Below are 23420 nucleotides of genomic sequence, written 5' to 3'. Positions count from 1 at the left end.
CCCCAGGACCCAGCCTGTCTGGTACACCCTGTGGCCTGGCCTCCTTCCCCACTCTGGCTTCCGAATGTTTCCGCTGTTTTCTTTCCCATTGTTCTCCCAGCTGCCCACCCCTTTGCTCTGGGCCACCCCCATAGGCCAGGCTGAGGCCAGTGGAAGCAAGTCTAGCCAGGGGAGCTGAGGTACCAGACGAGGGCTGCAGGTTTTCCTCTTCTTCCTTTCTTTCTTTCTTTCCTTCTGTTTGTTTTTGTTTTTCTAGGTAGGGTCTCACTCTACCCAGGCTGACCTGGAATTCACTATGGAGTCTCAGGGTGGCCTTGAACTCATGGCGATTCTCCCACCTCTGCCTCCCGAGTGCTGGGTTAGAGGCGGTGCGCCACCACGCCTGGCCCACCTGGCATTTTTACTTGGGTTCTGGGGATCAAACTCGGGTCCTCATGTTTGCGTCACAAGCACTTGACTGGCTGAGCTATGTCCCCAGCTCCTCCCCAGTGTAGCTTCCCCCACCCCTGTGTGTGTGTGGTGTGTGCACATGTGTGTGGTGTGTGCACATGTGTGTGGAAGCCAGAGGTTGACACCAGGTGTCCTCAATCGCGTTCCACCTTGCTGTATTTGTTTGCAAGCAGAGACAGACAAACAGAGAGAATGGGTGCACCAGGACCTCTAGCCACTGAAAACAAACTCTAGATGCATGTGTGTAGCTGACTATATGTGGGTACTGAGCCATCAAACCTGGGTCCTTTGGCTTTACCAGCAAGGACCTTAACCATTAAGCCATCTCCCCAGCCGTCCACCTTACTACTAAAGACATGGTCTTGGGCTGGAGAGATGGCTTAGAGGTTAAGGTGCATGCCTGCAAAGCCTAAGAACCCAGGTTCGATTCTGTAGGTCCCACATAAGCCAGATGCACATGGTGGCACATGCATCTGGAGTTCGTTTGCAGTGGCTGGAGGCCCTGGCGCGCCCATTCTCACTCACTGTCTCTATCTTTCTCTCTCTCTCTCCCTCTCTCTGTGTCTAATAAATAAATAAAAATTAAAAAAAAAAAAAGGCATGGCTAGCTGGGTGTGGTGTCACACACCTTTAATCCCAGCACTCGGGAGGCAGAGGTAGGAGGATCGCCATGGGTTCGAGGCCACCCTGAGACTCCGTAGTGAATTCCAGGTCAGCCTGGGTTAGAGTGAGACCTTACCTCAAAAAAAACAAAAACGAAAAAAAAAACAAAAAACAAAAAAACAAAGGCATGGTCTCTTATAGTGAACGTAGAGCTTAGCAATTCAGCTAGACTAGACTAGCTAGTTAGCCCTAGGGATCCTCCTGTCTCCAACCTCCCCAGCCCTGGCATTACAGGTGCACAACACCACACCCCACTTTCATGTGGGTGTTGGGGATCTGAACTCAGCTTCTCCTGCTTGTACAGTAACACTTTACCCACTGACCCACCTCCTCAGCCCCCAAATAGCACATTTGTTTGTTTGTTTATTTGTTTTGGACACAGAGTCTCATATAGCCCAGGTTGACCTTGAACTCAGCCTGTAGTTCAGGATGATCTTGAACTTCTGGTCCTCCTGCCCCCACCATCCCAAGTGCTGAGACTGAAGGCACACACCACCTTGCCTGGCCTTTGTGGCTCTTGACCTTCAACTTCCTTAGCCATGAAATGGGTTGATGGCAAGACTGGTCCTTCCCAGAGAAGAGGCAGGAGCCAGTTAATCCAGTCCTCGTAGGGGGATCTGGCCCCTCGCCCCTCACCCTCCTTCGTTCCTTTTTATGTTTGTCTCCGGACTCGCTCCTGTTTATTGACTCACATTTTCCGTGGCCCAGGAGGGGACGGAGAGAAGGTTTAAGTCTTAGGCAGTCAGCTGCCTGCTGCCTCAGGGCCCCCAGGCTAGAGGTTGCAATAATAAAGAATTCCTTTCAGTTGGGGGCCAGTGATGCTGCGATAAGGTTGGACCGCAGGATGCAGAATCACCAAGCTTGGAGAACACAACCCAGGCCCCAGAGGCCGGGCCAGCGTCAGAATATTCTCCAAGGTCCCAGCTCCCTTCTCCCCAGCTTCCTTCATCGGGCCTGCCCACCCAGCCTGCGCACCAAACATCTGCTCCCCACCCATGGTTATTCACCTCGGCTTTCATAAGACACTCTCCATCAAAGCAGGATGCGTCACAGAATCCTAGAGTCCTGGGCCATACAGGTGGTCTAACTTCTTTGGGCGAATAACGTCTTGTAGCACATTCCTCTGCGTTGAATGCAGTAAACAAACTATTGCCAGCTTTATCAAAAGCAGCTGGGGAGCAGGGTGTGGGGGCGCACGCCTTCAATCCCAGGCAGAAGTAGGAGGATTGCCCCAAGTTCGAGGCCACCCTGAGAGTAAGTGAATTCTAGGTCAGGCTGGGCTAAAGTGAGACCCTCCCTTGAAAAACCAAAACTAGAAAAGAAAAGGAAAAGGAAAAAGAGAAAGAAAAAAAAAATAGCAGCTGAGGGCTGGAGAGATGACTTAGTGGTTAAGGCACTTGCCTACAAAGCCAAAGGACCCAGGTTCAGTTCCTCAGTACCTATGTAAAGCCAGATGCACAAGGTGGCACATGTGTCTAGAATTTGTTTGCAGTGGATAGAGTCCTTGGCATGATCATCCTCTCTCTCTCTCTCTCTATCTCTCTCTCTCTCTCAGATACATAAATAAAAATTCAAAAAAAGAAGGCCAGTTCTCTTTAGCCCTATACATACCTTTTTTCGAGTTTATTTTTGGTTTTTTGAGGTTTTTTATAAAACAAAATCCTAAATTACATATATAATAATATAATATACACAAAACAAAATGAATATTGTTAATAATTTATAACATATTGAGTATATTACTCATGAATAATAATTTAATAAAAAATGAAGCCAGGTGTGGTGGCGCCCACCTTTAATCCTAGCACTCAGGAGGCAGAGGTAGGAGGAGCGTTGTGAGTTCGAGGCCACCCTGAGACTACATAGTGAATTCCAGGTCAGCCTGGGCTAGAGTGAGACCCTACCTCGAAAAATAAATAAATAAATAAATAAATAAGATAAAGCATCTGGGACAACTCATGAGAGAGACCCACAGGGTGGGGTCCTTTGATATCCCCGCACAGAAGGAAGAGTGCGGAGAAGGTCACAAGACCCCCACCAGAGATTCCAGTCTCCCCCATGCCAGCTGAATGCAACAATACGAAAGGTCTCATAGCCTCAGGGAGAGACGGTATATGTAGAGAACAAACCGTCAAGGGGCAGTGAGGTCCATCGAAGGGGCCACGGAGAGGCCGTCATCTATGCTGGGATGAGATTTCTGGGTGGTACTGCTGCTTTATGGGCTCTACGTTCCTGTGATCTAAGGTCTGGGCAGCTAAGAGTGTGCTTGGACTGTTACGTGACAGGGAGCTCACTACCGTGACCAGTGGGCGTCACTTGTGAGGGTCACCGTGTCCCCGGAACAAGAAGCAGTCCAGGACTGGGGATGTAGTTCCATCGGCGGAGTGCTTTGCCTAGCTTGCACAAAACCCGGGGTTCCATCCCCAGCACCCCGATACACTGGGCGTGGTGGCGCACTTCTCTGATCCCAGCACTCGGGAAGCGGAGGCAGGAGGATTAGCAATTCAAGGTCACACACCTCAGTTACATTAGTGAGTTTGAGGTCAGCCCCGGGTTCATGAGACCCTGTGGGTGGTAGTCTTTACCCTAGGCTAGACCAGTAATCCAGGGTACCTATTTTCCCAGTCCTCTGGGGAGACAACCAGCTTCCCCTTGCCAAGCAAGGATGTTGGCAAGGAAGGAAGGAACTGGTGATGGATGTGGAGGTGGGGGCCCTGGGGGCAATTCCCCCTTGGAATTCCATGGGGAAGGGAGGCTTGCAGGCAGGCAATCCAAGGGTCCTGGAGGCTCTTTTAAGTGATGCCAACTGGCTCTCGGGTGGGCCGGTGCAGAGTGACAACTGTCATCAATTGGGGCAGGGGACATGTGTCCAGAGTATGTCAAAACTAAGCTGTTTTCAAGGCAAGTCACCAGGAGGAGCCTTTAGAACAGTGTCTTCCAGAAAGGAAGGGTGAGCCCTCCGCATACAGGACCCCCTGCCTCAGGGCAAGGACCCCAGGCGGCAGCCGCCCAGCTGGACGCGGGCTCAGGCTCTCCACAGCTCCAGATGTGTGGCCAGCATTCCACCGCGGAGACAGGGCGGAGCAGCAGTGAGGGGCCCAGATGGGCTGCGTTAACCCAGCAGCGGGCTCTTTGGGGTCCAGATGCTCCGTGTTTAGCCAACAAGCTGGCTTTGGTCTCCAGATGTTAGCCTGGGCTGGAGGGGGAACGGGGGTGCATCACTCCAGATGTTTTCGGGGAGAGCAAGGAGCGTTGCAGGGTCCAGCCAGAAGTATCCAGACCTGGATGCAAAGGGGCTCTTCGCATTCTATTCAGACTGAGGGTTCCTCTACAGCACTCCAAATCCAAGTCCTGGGGTTCCCTAGGCCAAGCAGGCCTCAATGTTGACAAAGGAACCCTAAGAGTGCCACAGTGGAAGGAAAGACAGAGCCCAGGGACTGCCAGAGCTGGACAAGCCAGAAACAGGTAGACGAGGAGCCCAAATGGGGACAGAAGATGTGAGGTCCTTCAAAAGCACAGGCAACTCGAGCTGGAGATGTTGTTCAGTGGGTAGAGTGCTTGCTTAGCCTGCATGAAGCCCTGGACGCGGTGGTGTGTGCCTGTAATCCCAGCACTCTGGAGGTTGACACAGGAGGATCAGAAGTTGAAGGGTATCCTCAGCTATCTAGTGAGTTTGAGGCCAGCCTGAGCTACACAACAACATCCTACCTCAAACATAACCAATAAGCAAAAGGACACAGGCGGGGATGGGGGGAGCTGGAGAGGTGGCTCAGCAGTTAAGGCACTTGCCTGCAAAGCCTGAGGACCTGGGTTTGATCCCCCAGATGCACAAGGAGGCGCATGCCTCTGGAGTTCATTTGCAGTGGCTAGAATCTCTCTCTCTCTCCCTCTCTCTTTCTCTCATAAATAAATAAAGTTTTTTTTTTTAATATACAGGCAACTTCAGAACGGTAAGCAGAGCCCCCTCGCACAGTCGGAACAGAGTGGAGCTTCAGGCCCAGCTCTCTCAGGCTCAGATGCTACAGCTGGATCCTGTGACAACTTTTGTTCTTCCTAAACACATTTGGAGTGATACTCCACAGCCCGCAGCTCAGGATACCCAATTTAAATACACTCAGGTGCACATGTTCCCATTCCCTGATGTCCTTGACCCAGCAGCAAAAAATGGGGGGGGGGGCAGTGAGATGGCTCAGTGGTTAAAGGTGATTTCTTGCAAGCCCTAACAGCTTGGGTTTGATTCTCCAGTACCCACATAAAGGCAGATGCACAAAGTGGTACATGTTGCGATAAGAGGCCCTGACATGCCCATACACACTCCCTCTCCCTCTCTCTCTCTCTCTCTCTCTCTCTCTCTCTCTCTCTCTCTCTCACACACACACACACACACACACACACATTCTCTCATAAATAAATAAATAAAGGAGGAAGGAGCTCTGACTTTCCATGTTAGGGATGAGAGGATGGGGTGAGGGGAAGCAAGAGGCATGATCCTATCCCACGGAAGATCTTAGAGAATGCAACTTTGATCTGATCTTGGTCTGTTCTGCCTCCTCCCACTCCACTTGGAAGTCCAGGGCAAGGAGTCCAGGCAGGGCGGGGCGGGGGGGGGATACCCCAGGGCTGACCACTGACCTCCCAGCCCTTGGGTCCTCCACAGTGTTAGAGGAGGACGGTGGCATGAAAGGGAAGGTACTCCCATCCTCTGAGAGTGGATGCCACAAGATGTCCAAAAAGGATCCCCCATCTGTCCAGCTATGGAGAGACCACAGTGAGGAGGCTAAGGCCTGGATAGACAATAGCTCCTAAATTGTGGTGAGGAAGAGATCTGGCCCCGAGGCATTGTTGGATGTCCCACAGGCTCCAGGCCCAGGGTGATGTGGCCTTGGTGGGGAGACTGGCAAGGGGAGGCTGGCTGAAGTGCGAAACTCTAATAGGTTATGTCAGGCTGGGGCTCTGGGGAGGGGGCCGCCCCTCTCAGCGCCGGCAGCCCCACCTGGGGCCAGAGCCCAAAGATCCAGGACTGGAGAGAGATTCTGGCATGGTTGGGAGTGGAGTGTGAGGGGCTGGGGGGCGGGGAGACTCTTGACTGGCTGGCTGAGCCCCTAACTCATTTTTGGGTCTGGGACAATGGAAGGGAGGTGGTAGGAACACAGAGACTCTTCTCATGGAGTGAGCAGCAATTCCAGGTGGAGAAAAAAAAAAACGTAGACCCACACAGGGGTGGGCTTGGTGGGAATCAGAGATTCAGAGAGCCCTTCTCCACTGCCCCTCACTCCAGAATACCAAGATCTCATGCCTACATTCACCCCACATGCCCGCTGGGCTGCCTGGGTCTTCCATCTTCAGCCCACGGAAAACCCCCAATACCATCGCCTTTGCTGAGGTTGGATGGAGCCAGAAGTGAGGGGACAGGGCGAGGGAGAGGTCTAAGCATCACCCCTTCTTGCAGGCTATGGGCTCAAAAGAAAGAGAGGGGAGCTGGGCACAAGCAAGGGGGTCAGAAAAGGGCCAGGCACTGGGGAGGGGGCCCCCCACTCTGAATCAGGACAGGACAGCCAAGGGCCCTGTGTGTCTTGGCCGAGCGGGACCCCTGGGCCGCCAGGTATGGAACAATTCTAGCCGTTTCCTGCCGTAATAATGAGAAAGGGTCTGATATAAATATAAGCGCAGCATAAATAAATACAGGCCGGGCCCGAGGCTGCATAGCAGACAGATTGCGTGGAATTGCTGGCCAGCCCTCCAGCTGGGCCCCCCCACACACCTCTGTCTGTAGCCTCCTCCGCCCCACTGCTCCCCACTTGCCTTCCTCCAGTGATCCAGGGCCCCCCCCTCCACACTCACGGGCCTGAGAAAGATTAACTGGCTGCCCTCAGTTACTAAGCCACCAACCTCGTCCCTGTTGCCCCCCAGGAAGCCAGTGGGCCTAGGGGAAGTAACCAGGTGAACAGAGTGATTATAGAATTCAATCCTCCCCCTAACATACCACTTCTGAAGATCAACACCCTACACACACTAGGCTTTGTCCCTGTGAGGGCCAGAGTGCTATGGCTGAGTCCTAATCACAGGTGGAGAAACTGAGGTTCCCTGGGTTAAATGGCCCCCAGCACATAGTCATGAACTTGTGGAGCCAAGACTCAAATCCAGCATCCTGAACCCATGGGCTCTGCTCTACCTATCCATTGTTAGAAAGCAGCAGAGAAGACATCCTGATCCTTCTCCCAAACCCTGGTCCCAGGACACCAGGGTCCTTTTAAAAACCTGAAGTAAGCCGGGTGTGGTGGCGCACAGGTCTTTAATCCCAGCACTCGGGAGGCAGAGGTAGGAGGATCACTGTGAGTTCGAGGCCAGCCTGAGACGACATAGTGAATTTCAAGTCAGCTTGGGCTAGAGTGAAAGTCTACCTCAAAAAAAAATTTGGGGGTGGGGGGACAGGGACCCCAGGGTTCAGATCTCAACTGGTGTAAAGGTCTTGTGACTAGTGGATACAGGAGGTCCTGACATCTCTGTAGCCCAAGAGCAATTCCCACCTGGGGCATTCACAGGCATAATCTAGGCATACCTCATCATGCTGCACACACAGGGAAACTGAGGTCTCAGTGGTACAGAGACTCATCCAAGGTCACACCAGGAGGCAGGAGCAGAGTCAAGGAATCCAAGCATCTCTGCCCTCGTCCAGACCTTCTCCTTCCTCTCCTCGCTCGGATGTGTCCCAGCAACCTGGGCTGACCACTTCTAGAAGTGAACTCCAGAGGTAGACCTGGTGGCACAGGCCTGTCATCACAGCTATTCCCCCAGAGGCTGAGGCAGGAAGATTGCATGTTCAAGGACAACCTAGGCCATTGTGGAAGTCCAAGCTAGCTTGGGCAATTTGCGACCCTATCTCAAAATAAATAACAAAATTAGAACTGGGGATATACTTCAACAGTAGAGAGCTTGCCTGGAATCCCCCAGTGAGGGGCTGGGGGTGTGGCTCAGTGGTAGAGCTCCTGCCTAGAATCCCCCAGTGAGGGGCTGGGGGCGTGGCTCAGTGGTAGAGCTCCTGCCTAGAATCCCCCAGTGAGGGGCTGGGGGCGTGGCTCAGTGGTAGAGCTCCTGCCTAGAATCCCCCAGTGAGGGGCTGGGGGTGTGGCTCAGTGGTAGAGCTCCTGCCTAGAATCCCCCAGTGAGGGGCTGGGGGCGTGGCTCAGTGGTAGAGCTCCTGCCTAGAATCCCCAGTGAGGGGCTGGGGGTTTGGCTCAGTGGTAGAGCTCCTGCCTAGAATCCCCAGTGAGGGGCTGGGGCGTGGATCAGTGATATTATTTACCCAGGTTGGGATTGATGAAGCCTTGGTTTACGCCCCAGGACAGCGAGGAAAAAAAAAAAAAAAAAAGACTCCAGAAGCTGGTCTGTGTCCCAGAACCCAGCCTGGACACTGCTTAGCTTATAAACAATATCCAAGAGCCCCAGATCCAGAAAAGCCATGAACTTGGCAAAGCTCCCACAGCAGAGCTCACCTCTGTGTCCACAGCCTTAAAACACCTGTAGTCCTGATCCTTCAGCAAGCCTCCCTAGGCATCCAGCTCCAGGAATGGACTTCAGTCTGCTCCCAACCTTTGAGTAACCAGCCATAAGACAGACTCTTATCAGTATGCCCATCACACGTGAAGAGGTACGCCTAACGCTGGCTTAGTGGCTAAGAGTGCTTCGTGCGTAAGCAGGAGGGCCTGGCAGGGTCCAAATTTGAACCCCAGTGCCCAGGTAAGAAGCTGGGCACAGGCTGGAGAGATGGCCCAGTGGTTAAGGCATTTGCCTGCAAAGCTTGACGACCTGAGTTTCATCCCCCAGTACCCATGTAAAGCCAGATGCACAGTGGCACATGCATCTGACATTCATTTGCAGTGGCTAGAGACCCTGGTGTGCCCGTTCTCACTCCCTCCCTCCCTCTCTCTCTCTCTCTGCTTGCAAATAAATAAATATAGAAAAGGGGGGGAAGCTGGGCATGGTCACACATACACCTGTAATGCCAGTCTTGTGGAATCAGAAAGCAGAGGATTGCTGGGGCTCCCTGGTCAGCCAGTCTCACTGAGAGATGGCAGCCCCAGGTTCCGTAAGTCACTCTTGTCTCAATAAAACAACGCACAAGGGTGACAGAGGACACTGGACATTTTCCTCCAGCCTCTGTACACATACACACCATGTGTACACACACACACACACACACACACACACACTGAGCCTGATGCATGCCCATTGCCTCCAGATGCCAGTGGTTTGGGACCTGATGGGTAAAGAGAAAAGATAAGCAAGTGGTCACCCTTGGGGCATCTGGTGCAAGTTTCTGCTGCGTGGCCGGCTCTTCCGGGCCCCCAGGTTTCTCTGCCTGTTGTGGAATCTGCAAGTTTTTTTTTTCCTTTATCGGGAGCATTGTTGGTCTTGACAACCCCCCCCCCATCCACCCCGTTATTGTTCTCCCTTAACCAGCCAGAACCTTCTCTAATGTTTCTCCAAGACAGCAGATTGGTTCTCATATTTGGAGGAAGAGCTCTGAAGGACTGGGGAGATGGCTCAGTGGTTAAAGTGCTTGCCACTTTAACCTGAGTTCAAATCCCCATAGCCACATAAAATGCCAACATGGTGGCACACACCTGAAATCCCAGTGGAGATTTGAGGCTCTCTGGTCCTTGCTGGCTCTAGCTTTTCTAGCCTAACTGGTAAGTTCTGGGCTCAATGAGACACTGTCTCAAAACATAAAGGTGGAGACCAAAGACTGGAGAGATGGCTTAGTGGTTTGTCTGCAGTGGCTAGAGGCCCTGGCACACCCATTCTCATTCTCTCTCTCTCCCATCCCTCTCTCTGTCTCTAATGCATAAAGAAATAAATAAAAACATAAGGTAGAGACCAAGACACCTAATGTCCTCTGGCCTCTACACACACACACACACACACACACACACACATATAAACATGATACACATCACACCCCCCCACACACACAATATACCTGAACACACACACATGCATATGAACATGCATACACACACCACACACATTCACACACATAAAAATAACCAGGATCTAAGTAAGCATGGTGGCATACGCCTTTAATCACTTTGGAGGCAGAGGTAGGAGGATCTTTGGGAGTTCAAAGCCACCCTGAGACTATATAGTCAATTCCAAATCAACAAGGGCTAGAGTGGGACCCTACCTTGAAACACCAAAAATAAATAAGGAAATAACCTGGCAAGTCCACTCACTCCCCCCCCCCAAAAAAAAGAAGGGACCTAGAGGGAGGACTTTCTGAACACACATGCACACAGGCACGCGCGCGCACACACACACACACTCATCTCCCTTGAGCATAGGAGAAAGTGGAGAGTGATGGCTGGCTGGCTGGGAACCAGCCCCTCTGCTCCCCTCAGCCGGAATCACCTAAGGCTGAGGCTGGATTTCTGCCCCCGCCCCCCGCAGTCCCAGGAAGCAAACTCACCAGGGAGTGGGTGTGCGGGTTGATAGGTTTGCCCTTTCCCCAGGGAGACGGGCATTCCTTTAACAGAAGGTGGGTGGGTGAGTGGATAGATTTGGAGGTGGGTGGACAGAGGATGAATGGATGGGTTTGTGAGTAGGTGGGTAGATGATGGATTGGGGTTTGAACGGATGGACAGACTGGTGGATGGATAAATTGTTCAATGGAGGGAAGGATGGGTGATAGGTGGGTGAGTGGGTGAGATAGGGTATAGATTTATGGATGGATGGTTTGTGGGCAGGTGGATAAATTCATGGGTGGATTTGGATTTGGATGGGTAAATTTGTAGGTGAGTGGAGGGATGGAGGATGGGTTGGGTTTGTGCATTGAGAGGTGAATGGTCCCTGGATGGATCTGTCATTAGGTAGACGGAAGATGACGTGGCTGGGTACATTCCTTAGCAGAGAGAGGTGTGTATAGCTGTGTATGGATGAACAAATGAGACTCATTCTAGAGAGACTCCTCAGGAGAATGTTTCCACATCTCTAAAGTGTGAGGTCCTGGCACCCCCCAGAGGCCAGAGGCTCAAATTAAGGAACTGGGGGGGGGGGCAAGGCCATCTAGCGACTTTCTTTTTCTGCCCTTGACTTCTCTATGGCCTTGGAAAGATCAGGCCCCTGCGGCTCAATCTTCTCCAGTGGAAAGGGGGAAGCGGTGCTTCGTGTAGCCAGATGCCCAGGTTGCTAGGCAACAAACCAAAGATGTGTAAAGTATCTTGAAACAGTTGATATGCAGCACCTGAAAGGCACTGACAGAATGGGATTTCCTTTGCCGAGGCAGCTCTGGGCGCTCATCCATGTGTACCCATAAACACGTGCGCACATGCAGTGCACACGCATATGCATGTATCTGCGCATCCAATGTCCCTCGATCCAGTTAGGAAGGAGGCCAGTGAGTCCCCAGACACCAGGCGAGGCAGACGGGGAAACCTTTATTGTCCAGGGGTTCCAGGTTTGGGTTGGACAGGTCCACCAGCCTCGGAGATGGGGGACTCAGGAAGTGGGGTGTCACACAATGGCCCAGAGATCTCCTGAGGTTCAGTGTCCTGGGCTTGGGCCAGCTGGGCTGTGTGCTCAAAGGCAGCCTGGAGCAGGTGGGAGGCCAGGCAGGTAGTCCACGTGATGAGATAAGCCAGGTTCCAGGAGGTGGGCTCCGTCATGCGCTCCACCCACTGGTAGAGACGCTTCAGCAGGGTCAGAGCCTTCAGTGCCCCAGAGTTCTGTAACAGGGTCTGTGGGGAGCAAAATGACAGGCAGGCGATCCCCAGGAGGCCTGACAACACCAGAGCCCACCAAGCCCCTTCAACATCCAAGCCTGAATTCCCCGCTCCACCTTCTCCCCGCCATCCATGCACCTGGCCAGGCAGCCAAGCCAGGCTGAGGCGACCGGCCTTCTGGAAGAGTCTCCAAGTGAGCAGCAGCAACAGAAAGGCCACAAGCGTCAGGCTATGCAGACAGGAGAGGACCAGATCCTCCCAGGTGGCTACAGACAGGCCCAGCGGCTCCCAGGTGCCCAGCCGCTGCAGGGCCAGCCTCACGGCGCGGGCACAGTCCCAGCCGACCGCCCACACCTGCCTGGATCCCCATAAGAGCAGCCACAGCGGAGCCCACAGGAAGGCCAGGCCGACTTGCAGCACTAAATCCAGGGCACAGGAGACAACTCCTAGGGGAGGGTGGGCCTGTCCGCTTCCACAGCCCCCCCGGGCCTCCTGGGCCAGCCCTGACACCCAGTGCTGGAAAAGCGCGATCTTCAACAGGAGGAAGCGGTACAGATGTGTTCGGTTCTGGATGAGCTGCAGAAAGAATGGGACACCAGCGTCACCTGGGGCCCCCACCTTGGAGGGACCAGGGATGGGGCTGTTCAGCCATCATGAGCCAGATCCTCTACCTCTCCGACCTCAGTTTACCCCACTCACAAAGATGATCTTTATCCATTAAAAAAAAAAAAAAAAGTGGGGCTGGAGGGATGGCTTAGTGGTTAAGGCATGTGCCTGCAAAGCCCAAGAACCCAGGTTTGATTCCCTAGGACCCACGTAAGCCAGATGCACAAGGAGGCATACACATCTGGAGTTTGTTTGCAGTGGCTGGAGGCCCTGGCATGACCATTCATTCTGTCTCTCTCTCTCTCTCTCTCTCTGTCAAATAATTAAATAAATAAAAATATTTTTTGAAGTGGGCTGCAGAGATGGCTCAACGGTTAAGATGCTTGCTTGCAAAGCCTAAGGACTCAGGTTCAATTCCCCAGGACCCACGTAAATCAGATGCACATGGTGGCGCATGCGACTGGAGTTCATTTGCAGTGGCTGGAGGCCCCGGCGCACCCTTCTCTCTCCTTCTCCCTCTCTCCTTCAAATAAATAAATTTTATCAAAAGTTACCAGTATGTCACCAAGGTTACCCTCAAACTTGTAATCCTCCTGCCTCAGCCATCCTGAGGACTAGGAAGACAAGTGTGTGCCACCACACAACCAATTCAACGGGTTTTTTTTTTTTAATTATTTATTTATTTATTTATTTTCAAACAGAGAGAAAGAGGGAAGTGGTCCACCAGGACCTTCTGCCACTGCAAACAAACTTTAGATGTACGAGCCATTCTGTATCTGGCTTTCCATGGGTACTGGGGAATCAAACCTAAGTCTTTATGCTTAACATGCAAGTGCCTAAACCACTGAGTTATCTCTCCAGCCCCCTAACTTATTTTTTAATTTTATTAAATTTAAAATTTTAAATTTAATTTTTTAAATTTTTTTGTTCATTTTTAATTTATTTGAGAATGACAGACAGAGAGAGAAAGAGGCAGATACAGAGAGAGAGAGAATGGTGCGCCAGGGCCTCCAGCCACTGCAAATGAACTCCAGACACATGCGCCCCCTTGTGCATCTGGCTAACGTGGTTCCTGGGGAATCAAGCCTCGAACCCGGGTCCTCAGGCTTCACAGGCAAGCACTTAACCGCTAAGCCATCTCTCCAGACACTTTTTAAAATATTTTTAAATTTATTTGAGAGAGGGACACAGAGAATATGGATGCACCAGGGCCTCCTGTTACTGCAAATGAACTCTAGACACATGCACGACTTTGTACATCTGACTTTATGTGGATACTAGAGAATAGAACTCAGGCCATCAGGCTTTGCAAGCAAATGCCTTTAAACACTGAGCCATCTCTCCAGCCCCTCAAGCACAACTTTTACTATTTATATCATTATTAATTTAGTATTATTTAACAATAATTCAATTATTTTTTATTATTTAAGAAGTGAATTCCAGGCTAGAGAAATGGCTCAGCCATTAAAAGCACTTGCTTACAAAGCCTGAAGGCCTAGGTTTAATTCCCTACTACCTATGTGAAAGCCAGATGTACAAAGTGGTGCACGCATCTAGAGTTCATCTGTAGTGGCAGAAGGCCTTGGCATGCCCATTCTCTGTCTCTCTCTCTCTCTCTCCCTTTCTCCTTCTCTCCCCTTGCAAATAAATAAAATTATATAAAAAAGTGAATTCCATCGCTAGTTGTGGAGGCACTCTACTGTAATCCCAGCACTCAGAAGGCTGAGGCAGGAGGATCAGGAGTTCAAGGCCAACCTGGGCTACATGACAAGCTGTCTCCAATTAGGAAAGTAAAGGAAACAAAAGGGGAGGGAAAGGGAGAAGGGAAAGGAAAGATAAAAGGGGAAGGGGAGGGAGGGAAGGAAAGGAAAACTGAGAAGATCAACCTTTTTTTGTTTTGTTTTGTTTTGTTTTGTTTTGTTTTTCGAGCTGGGGTCTCACTCTAGCCCAGGCTGACCTGGAATTCACTATGTAGTCTCAGGGTGGCTTGGAACTCACCGCAATCCTCCTACCTCCGCCTCCCAAGTGCTGGGATTAAAGGTGTGCGCCACCATGCCCGGCTCTAAAATCAACCTTATAATCATTTGCAGAAAAAAATTCTGCAATCGGTGGCTCAGGGGTAAGGCTTCCTTCTGGGAAGGAATATTCCCAAGGGGCAGGTGATTTCTGTAGGTAGGATTGGGGTCCAACAACTCAGAGGTGGTTGGGAAGGAGTAGGTGTCCCCACCACCTGCTCACCAGAAGGGACAGTCTCCCAGCCTGCAGCAGGATCCTAGAGAGGTGGGACCTGAGGGGAGGAGCCGCCTCCATGGCTAGCCTCCCTCCATTCCCCCAGCAGAAGAGGCAGGGTGACCTCACAGATGCCACAGAGTAGAGGCAGGTTACCATGGGGACCAGTTGCTACAAGAGACCTTCTTCTCCATGGCTCCAGGTCTCGGCCTCCTCTGGGCCCTCTGTCCATGTCTGAACACACTATGATCAGGGAGGGGAGGGGCTGGTCCCTTGGAGCACAGTTTCCTCTTTGTTCTTTTTCTTTTCTTGGTTTTGTTTTGGTTTTCAAGGTTTCACTTTTTTTTTTTTTTTTTTTTTTTTTTTTGAGGTAGGGATTCACTCTAGACCAGGCTGACCTGGAAATCATTATGTAGTCGGTGATCCTCCTACCTCTGCCTCCCAAGTACTGGGATGAAAGGCATGCGCCACATACCCAGCTGTTCTTGTTCTTTTCTGAGACAGAGACATATGTAGCCCAGGCTGGCCTCAAACTCGCTACGTAGCCAAGGATGATATTGAACTCCCGATTTTCCTATTGACTCCACCTCCCCAGTGGGGTGATTACAGGCGCACACCACCATGCCCAGCCCTCCCCTCTCACAAAAAAAATAAATAAATAAATAAATACAAAAGTTTATTCTGGAGCCAAATATGAGTGACTATGGTGTGGGAACCCCAGATTCCATGCTCAGGTGTGGTAACAGGTTCATGAAGTTTTTTTTTCTTTTTTTCAATAATTTTTTTATTTTATTTATTTATTTGCAAGCCGAGAGAATGGGCATATCAAGGCCTCTAGCCACTGCAAATGGACTCCAGATGCGTGCTCCCCCTTGTGCATCTGGGTTACATGGCTACGGGGGAACCAAACCTGGGTCCTTTGGCTTCACAGGCAAGCGCCTTAACTGTTAAGCCATCTCTCCAGGCCTCATGAAGCTTTTATATAACAAAATTTTTAAAAATCACAAATCAGCTGGGCGTGATGGTGCATACCTTTAATCCCAGCACTCGGGAGGCAGAGGTAGGATGATCGCCATGAGTTCAAGGCCACCCTGAGACTACATAGTGAGTTGCACGTCAGCCTGGGCTAGAGTGAGACTCTACCTCAGGAAAAAAAAAAAGAGATCAAGGTTGGAGAGATGGCTTAGCGGTTAAGGCGTTTGCCTGCAAAGCTAAGGTACCCAGGTTGGATTCCCCAGCACCCACATAAGCACATGGTGGCTCATATGTCTGGACTTTTGTTTGCAGTGACTTGAGTGGCTGGAGGTTCTCAATCTCTCTTCCTGTTTTTGTATCTCTCTCAAATAAATTAAAATATTTTTTAAATTGCTTTTTAAAAATCACAAATCAAAACAAGTTTCAAGTGGTGGGAACATCACGGCGGGGAGAGGAGGGCTCCAGAAAAGTGGGGAAGTCTCTGCTATAGGTCTCAGATGAAGTCCGATGACCCTACTTAGCTTTCAGACTGGGGGAAGCCAGGGCTCTGGTTTGCACATTCTGAAGGATTTACCTAATAGTCACAGGATGTTAGGTCACACACAGAGGCTGGCAAGAATGGCTGTTTAAATTGCTGAGACAGCCCAAGATCGCTCCAACTCCCACAGTCAAGGAAGCTCTCATCGGCCTTGAGTGCTTAACAGTGGGGCGGCTGCCTTCTGGGAACTTTTAGTTCCCAGTGACTCCTGCTGGCCACGCATCACAGCGTACGCACGTGAAGGCCAAGGTCTTCATCTTGACTTACTTTAATTTTTCAGTTACTTTAATTGCCCGTGTGTGAGTCTCTTGCCACTAGAAACAAACCAGACACTTGTGCCACCTTTTGCTTCTGTCTCACGTGGACGGATCGGGAAATGAATCCAAGGTTGGCAGGCCTTTAACCACTGAGAGATTTTTCCCCGCCCTGTGATGGTTAAATATTCTAAATATTTCATGTTTCTCATTGCTAGGAAACCTCATGCCTAAGATCTTATTTTTTGTTTGTTTAATTTTTTATTTATTTATTTGACAGAGAGACAGAGAGAGAGAGAGAGAGAGAGAATGGGCACACCAGGGCCTCCATCCACTGCAAATGAACTCCAGACACATGTGCCCCCTTGTGCATCTAGCTAACGTGGGTCCTGGGGAATCGAACCTTGGTCCTTTTGCTTTGCAGGCAAATGCTTAACAGATAAGCCATCCCTCCAGCTTGTTTGTTTATTTTTTGAGGCAAGGTCTCACTCTAGCCCAGGCTGACCTGGAATTCACTCTGTATTCTCAGGGTGGTCTTGAACTCACAGCGATTCTCTTACCTCAGCCTTCCAAGTACTGGGATTAAAGGCATGTGCCACCACACCTGGCTGATTTTTTTTTTTTTTTTTTTTCGAGGTAGGGTCTCACTCTAGCCCAGGCTGACCTGGAATTCACTATGGAGTCTCAGGGTGGCCTCGAACTCACAGCGATCCTCCTACCTCTGCCTCCCGAGTGCCGGGATTAAAGGCGTGTGCCACCACACCTGGATTTTTTTTTTTTTTTTTTGAGACAGGGTGCTACCTTGTGTAGCCGGGGCTCCTGGGCTAGCTTCAAACTCACTATGTAGTCACCATGGCTATGTTAATTATCAGGTTTTGATTTTGGGTAGCAGGGACTCCATCTGGCCAGGGATTCCTAGGACATAGCCCAGAGCACACTTGGAATCGGGCAAACTGCTGGACATGGCGGCACATGCCCCTAATGGCAGCCCAGAAAAGTAGGGGTAAGAGGGTCAGAAATTCTAGGCCACAGTGGGCTACATGAGACCCTGTCTCAAGAATCAAAAACAAACTAACAACAACAACAACAAAAAGCCTGGGTCTCTTGTTTCTGAAAAACAATGCCTGGCCAGGGGCCTAGAGAGATGGCTTAGCGGTTAAGGCGTTTGCCTGCAAAGCCCAAAGATCCCAGTTCGATTCTCTAGGACCCACCAAGCCAGATGCACAAAAGGGCGTGTGCATCTGGAGTTCATTTACAGTGGCTGGAGGCCCTGGTGTGCCCATTCTCTCTCTCCCCCCACCCTCAAATAAGTAAAATATATTTAAAACAATCAGCCTACCTGAAGACTATGAAAACTGGGGTACTTACCATCCACATCCTGTTGGAAATGAGCTGCACCCCAACCTCACCCCCAAAACACAGCTTGCCCAGCAGAAGTGTTTGGAGGTCAAGGACCACGACTACAGTATGTCTGAGAGCCTTCCAGTACACACCAGCAGCTGTCAGTGGGCATGGGAACTGAGGCTGAGGGTAGGTGGAAGGACGCACCCCTTTCCGGCCCCCAAAGTAGCAAAGGCCCCAGAAACAGAAACCGTTTTTTTTTCCCCCGGAGCTGCAGGTAACAGACCGAAGCCAAAGGTGCCCAAACTTAAATGCCACCTACATAGGTGATGCACCATTTAAAAAAAAAAAAAAGCCAGGCGTGGTGGCGCACGCCTTTAATCCCAGCTCTCCGGAGGCCGAGGTAGAAGGATCGCCGTGAGTTCGAGGCCACCCTGAGATTACAGAGAGAATTACAGGTCAGCCTGAGCTAAAACGAAACCCTACCTTGGAAAAAAAAAAAAAAGCGTTTCTCATTGGCTTGGAGTTTGTCAATCAGACTAGACCGGCTGGCCAGTGAGACTCAGTGATCCACTTGGCTCCATCTCCCCAACTTTGGGACTATAAGCGTGGACCACCACACTTGGCTCTTCTGTGTGTGTTTCGGGTGCGCAGCAAACACTTCACTGAGCCGTTTTCCCCAGTCGTCTGTGTGAGACTTTCTCGTGTGTGTGGCGTGTGTGTGCACCTGTGGCGTGTGCGTATGTACACCTGGGCATGCACGGGGGGGGGGGGGGGGGCAAGCGCCGGATGTCCCTGCCATCACTCACGCACACATTTTCTTTTTCTTTTTCTTTATTTACTTGAGAGCGACAGAAAGAGGCAGAGAGAGAGAGACAGAGAATGGGCGCGCCAGGGCCTCCATCCACTGCAAACGAACTCCAGATGCATGCGCCTCCTTGTGCATCTGGCTAACGTGGGTCCTGGGGAATCGAGCCTCGAACCAGTGTCATTAGGCTTCACAGGCAAGCGCTTAACCGCTAAGCCATCTCTCCAGCCCACGCGTGCATTTTCTTGAGACGCAGTCTCTCTCTGAATCTGGAACAAGTCTCCCGGCTCTATTCCCCACCAGGACTAGGGTGACAGGCATGTGTGTGGCCATGCCCAGCTGTTTCCATGGGTCCTGGGACATCGAACTCAAGGGCTCTCGGAGCCTCATGCTTACAGCAAGCTGTCTTACTCACTGAGCCACCTTTCCAACCCCTATGTGATAATTTATTTATTTATTTATTTATTTATTTATTTATTTATTTATTTATTTATGAATGAGAGACAGAAAGAGGCAGAGAGAGAGAGAGAATGGTGCACCAGGGCCTCTAGCCAGTGCAAACAAACTCCAGACACAAGCGGGTCCCGGGGAAACGAACCTGGGTGGTCTTAGGCTTCACAGGCCAGCGCCTTATCCGCTAAGCCATCTCTGCAGCCCCTATGTGATCATTTTGAGAGACGTTCTCCTTACGTAGTCCACGCTGCCCTCCAACTTGGAATCCTCCTGCCTCCACTCCCCGAGGGCCCGAACCGCAGGCACACGCCAGTGTGCACGGTTTCCTTGCGCGTGCGCACAGCTTCCTTGAGCGTGTACACGTCTGTGGACTCTGCAAATGGGTGTGGAAGCACTTCCTCGGTGACCCCTGCAGGAGGCTGAGTGTGAGGCACTTAGAGACATTGCCCAGCTGTTTCTAGGCGTAGCTGAACGTGATCTTTCCCCACGGGCTGGAAAGACAAGTGTCATGGGCACTTCTGTGGGCTTGTTCTAGAGGTAGGGTGGCTGGGAAGAGATTCTCCCAGAAACAAGAGTGAAAGAGTGAACGGGGAAGGGGGCCCGACTTCAATCCCGACACTGGGGTGGCACAGGAAGATGGATCACTGTGAGTTCGAGGTGACCAGAAACTTCATAGTGAGTTCCAGGTCAGCCTGGGTAGGGGCGGAGGAGGAAGGGGAAGAGAGAACAGAGAAAGGAAGAGGAGTGTGCAAGATCTCAGAGGAAAGGGGACTTGGAGAGTGGCTCAGTGGTAGAGCTCCTGCCTAGAATCCCCCAGCGAGGGGCTGGAGGCGTGGCTCAGTGGTAGAGCTCCTGCCTAGAATCCCCAGTGAGGGGCTGGGGGCGTGGCTCAGTGGTAGAGCTCCTGCCTAGAATCCCCCAGTGAGGGGCTGGGGGCGTGGCTCAGTGGTAGAGCTCCTGCCTAGAATCCCCCAGTGAGGGGCTGGGGCGTGGCTCAGTGGTAGAGCTCCTGCCTAGAATCCCCCAGTGAGGGGCTGGGGGCGTGGCTCAGTGGTAGAGCTCCTGCCTAGAATCCCCCAGCGAGGGGCTGGGGTGTGGCTCAGTGGTAGAGCTCCTGCCTAGAATCCCCCAGCGAGGGGCTGGGGGCGTGGCTCAGTGGTAGAGCTCCTGCCTAGAATCCCCCAGCGAGGGGCTGGGGGCGTGGCTCAGTGGTAGAGCTCCTGCCTAGAATCCCCCAGTGAGGGGCTGGGGCGTGGCTCAGTGGTAGAGCTCCTGCCTAGAATCCCCCAGTGAGGGGCTGGGGCGTGGCTCAGTGGTAGAGCTCCTGCCTAGAATCCCCCAGCGAGGGGCTGGGGTGTGGCTCAGTGGTAGAGCTCCTGCCTAGAATCCCCCAGCCAGGGGCTGGGGGCGTGGCTCAGTGGTAGAGCTCCTGCCTAGAATCCCCCAGTGAGGGGCTGGGGGCGTGGCTCAGTGGTAGAGCTCCTGCCTAGAATCCCCCAGTGAGGGGCTGGGGGCGTGGCTCAGTGGTAGAGCTCCTGCCTAGAATCCCCCAGCGAGGGGCTGGAGGCGTGGCTCAGTGGTAGAGCTCCTGCCTAGAATCCCCAGTGAGGGGCTGGGGCGTGGCTCAGTGGTAGAGCTCCTGCCTAGAATCCCCCAGTGAGGGGCTGGGGGCGTGGCTCAGTGGTAGAGCTCCTGCCTAGAATCCCCAGTGAGGGGCTGGGGCGTGGCTCAGTGGTAGAGCTCCTGCCTAGAATCCCCCAGTGAGGGGCTGGGGCGTGGCTCAGTGGTAGAGCTCCTGCCTAGAATCCCCCAGTGAGGGGCTGGGGTGTGGCTCAGTGGTAGAGCTCCTGCCTAGAATCCCCAGTGAGGGGCTGGGGCGTGGCTCAGTGGTAGAGCTCCTGCCTAGAATCCCCCAGTGAGGGGCTGGGGTGTGGCTCAGTGGTAGAGCTCCTGCCTAGAATCCCCAGTGAGGGGCTGGGGCGTGGCTCAGTGGTAGAGCTCCTGCCTAGAATCCCCCAGTGAGGGGCTGGGGGTGTGGCTCAGTGGTAGTGCCCATGCCTAGAATCTCCCAGTGGGGGGCTGGGGGCATGGCTCAGGCGTAGAGCTCCCACCTAGAATCCCCAGTGAGGGGCTGGGGGCATGGCTCAGTGGTAGAGCTCCTGCCTAGAATCCCCCAGTGAGGGGCTGGGGTGTGGCTCAGTGGTAGAGCTCCTGCCTAGAATCCCCCAGTGAGGGGCTGGGGTGTGGCTCAGTGGTAGAGCTCCTGCCTAGAATCCCCCAGTGAGGGGCTGGGGTGTGGCTCAGTGGTAGAGCTCCTGCCTAGAATCCCCCAGTGAGGGGCTGGGGTGTGGCTCAGTGGTAGAGCTCCTGCCTAGAATCCCCAGTGAGGGGCTGGGGGCGTGGCTCAGCGGCAGAGCTCCTGCCTGGCTAGGTGGTTTAGGGTAGGTAGAACTCCTTTGCTGGTGCAGAAATGCGCTGCGGCCGCCAGAGGGCAGCAGACGCCCAGGCGTACGCTGGGCTCTCAGCTCAAGTTTCAAAATTCCCCTTAGCAGGTTTTGCCGGGTCGCCTGTGAGACCAGGTTCCCGGTAACAAAGAGGCTGGGTTATCCTACAAACTTGCTGTGAGCAATTCCTGACAATGCCTGGGTTTCAGGAAACGAAACCTCGCAGAAATGATGAGGCCCCAAAATCTCACCCCTCACCTCTCACCCCGCTTTATTTCCTTGTCCAATGTTAAAGCTTTTTTATTTTATTATTTACACACAATGGCATATTGAACCTAGGGCCTTGTAGATGCTAGGCAAGCTCAATTCTCTTTTGACACTTCATTTTGAGATTTGCCTACATAGGGAGCTTGGGGGGGGGCAGCTGGAGCTATGTAAGACCCTTAAGAGATGGCTTAGTGGTTAAGGCGCTTGCTTGCAAAGCCTACCAACCCAGGTTCAATTCCCCAGGACCTACGGAAGCCAGATGCATAACAGGGCACATGCATCTGGGGTTCATTTGCAGTGGCTGGAGACTCTGGCATGCCCATTTTCTCTCTCTTCTCTCTCTCTCTCTCTGTCTCTGCCTCTTTTTTCTCTCTCTAATAAATAAAATATTTTTTTAAAAATTAAGCTAAATAGCCGGGCGTGGTGGCGCACGCCTTTAATCCCAGCACTCGGGAGGCAGAGGTAGGAGGATCTCCGAGAGTTCAAAGCCACCCTGAGACTACATAGTGAATTCCAGGTCAGCCTGAGCCAGAGTGAGACCCTACCTCTAAAAACCAAAAAAAATAAAAATAAAAAAAAATTAAGCTAAATAAATAAGCCAGGCATGGTGGCACACACCTTTAATCCCAGCACTCGGGAGGCAGAGGTAGGAGGATCGCCATGAGTTCGAAGCCATAAGCAACTCGTGGCTGCAGGAACACGGAGGGACAGGGAGGTGGGGGAGTGCCTCCTAGGATAAGAACTGTTTGCCATTGGATTGAAATCTTTCTTGGCACTCTGCAATAGTACTTACCTTACTATTTCACAGCAGTCATCCAAAATCATTGTCTCATCCCTGGCACGGCTGATTAGTTCTTGGGTGTCCGAATTCCAGGGCTGAGCCCCTGTGTTCTCTGGAGTCCAGCTGAGAGATTACTTGGAGACAGACATGATTAGAGATCTGATCTGATGCTTGTGACGGTCACACCCTCTGGCTTTTGGTGAGCAAGGACTAATCGAATTCTGATGCTGATAGCTGGGTGACCCTGTGTAAATTCTGATGCTGATAGCTGGGTGACCCTGTGTAAATTCTGATGCTGATAGCTGGGTGACCCTGTGTAAATTTCTTCAATGCTGGAAGCTACAGGGTCAACAGAGGCTGTGCGTGTGCGTGTGTGCGTGTGTGTGTGTGTGTGTGTGTGTGTGTGTGTGAGATCACCTAGCCTTAGCCAGGCAATGAAGACATTAATTATGCTGGGAATATAGCTCAGTAGTAAAGTACTCACCTAGCATGCTCAAGGCCCTGGGTTCCATCCCCAGCATTGAAAAAAAAAAAAAAGAAAGAAAGAAAAGAAAAGGTGGGTGTGGTGGCACACGGCTTTAATCCCAGCACTCAGGAGGCAAAGGCAGGAAGATCGCCATGAGTTCAAGGCCACCCTGAGACTACGTAGTGAGTTCTAGGTCAGCCTGGGCTAGAATGAGACGCTGCTTGGAAACCACCTCCCCACCCCCACCACCAAAAAACAAAACAAACAAACAAGCTTGGGACTTGGGAGGTGGTGACAAAGAAAGGATGTGGGAAAGAGGGAGCCACCAGGAAGCTGCGGTGCCTTGAGCATGTAGAATGTTTTAGAAGTTCCAACGGAGTGTTCCTTCTACTACGCAGAAAGCGTCTTTTTGTTTTGTTTCTCACGG

At 51.9% G+C, this 23420-nt stretch overlaps 1 protein-coding gene across 1 annotated transcript; it reads right to left on the bottom strand.

Annotated features, from left to right (window-relative positions):
- Positions 1–11546: 11546 nt before the first annotated feature.
- On the bottom strand, positions 11547–14747 carry Tmem270 (transmembrane protein 270). The gene is made up of 3 exons (XM_004666256.2): positions 14676–14747; positions 11970–12407; positions 11547–11834 (listed from the first exon to the last, which is right to left on the bottom strand). Exons 1-3 carry the CDS (start codon positions 14745–14747, stop codon positions 11547–11549), a joined length of 798 nt encoding a protein of 265 aa, XP_004666313.2.
- Between the last annotated feature and the right edge of the window lie 8673 nt (positions 14748–23420).

This window comes from Jaculus jaculus, chromosome 2 (genome assembly GCF_020740685.1).
Source record: "Jaculus jaculus isolate mJacJac1 chromosome 2, mJacJac1.mat.Y.cur, whole genome shotgun sequence".
NCBI lineage: Eukaryota > Metazoa > Chordata > Mammalia > Rodentia > Dipodidae > Jaculus > Jaculus jaculus.
Note: the sequence above shows the minus strand (reverse complement) of the source record. Positions and strands in the feature narration are given on the sequence as shown.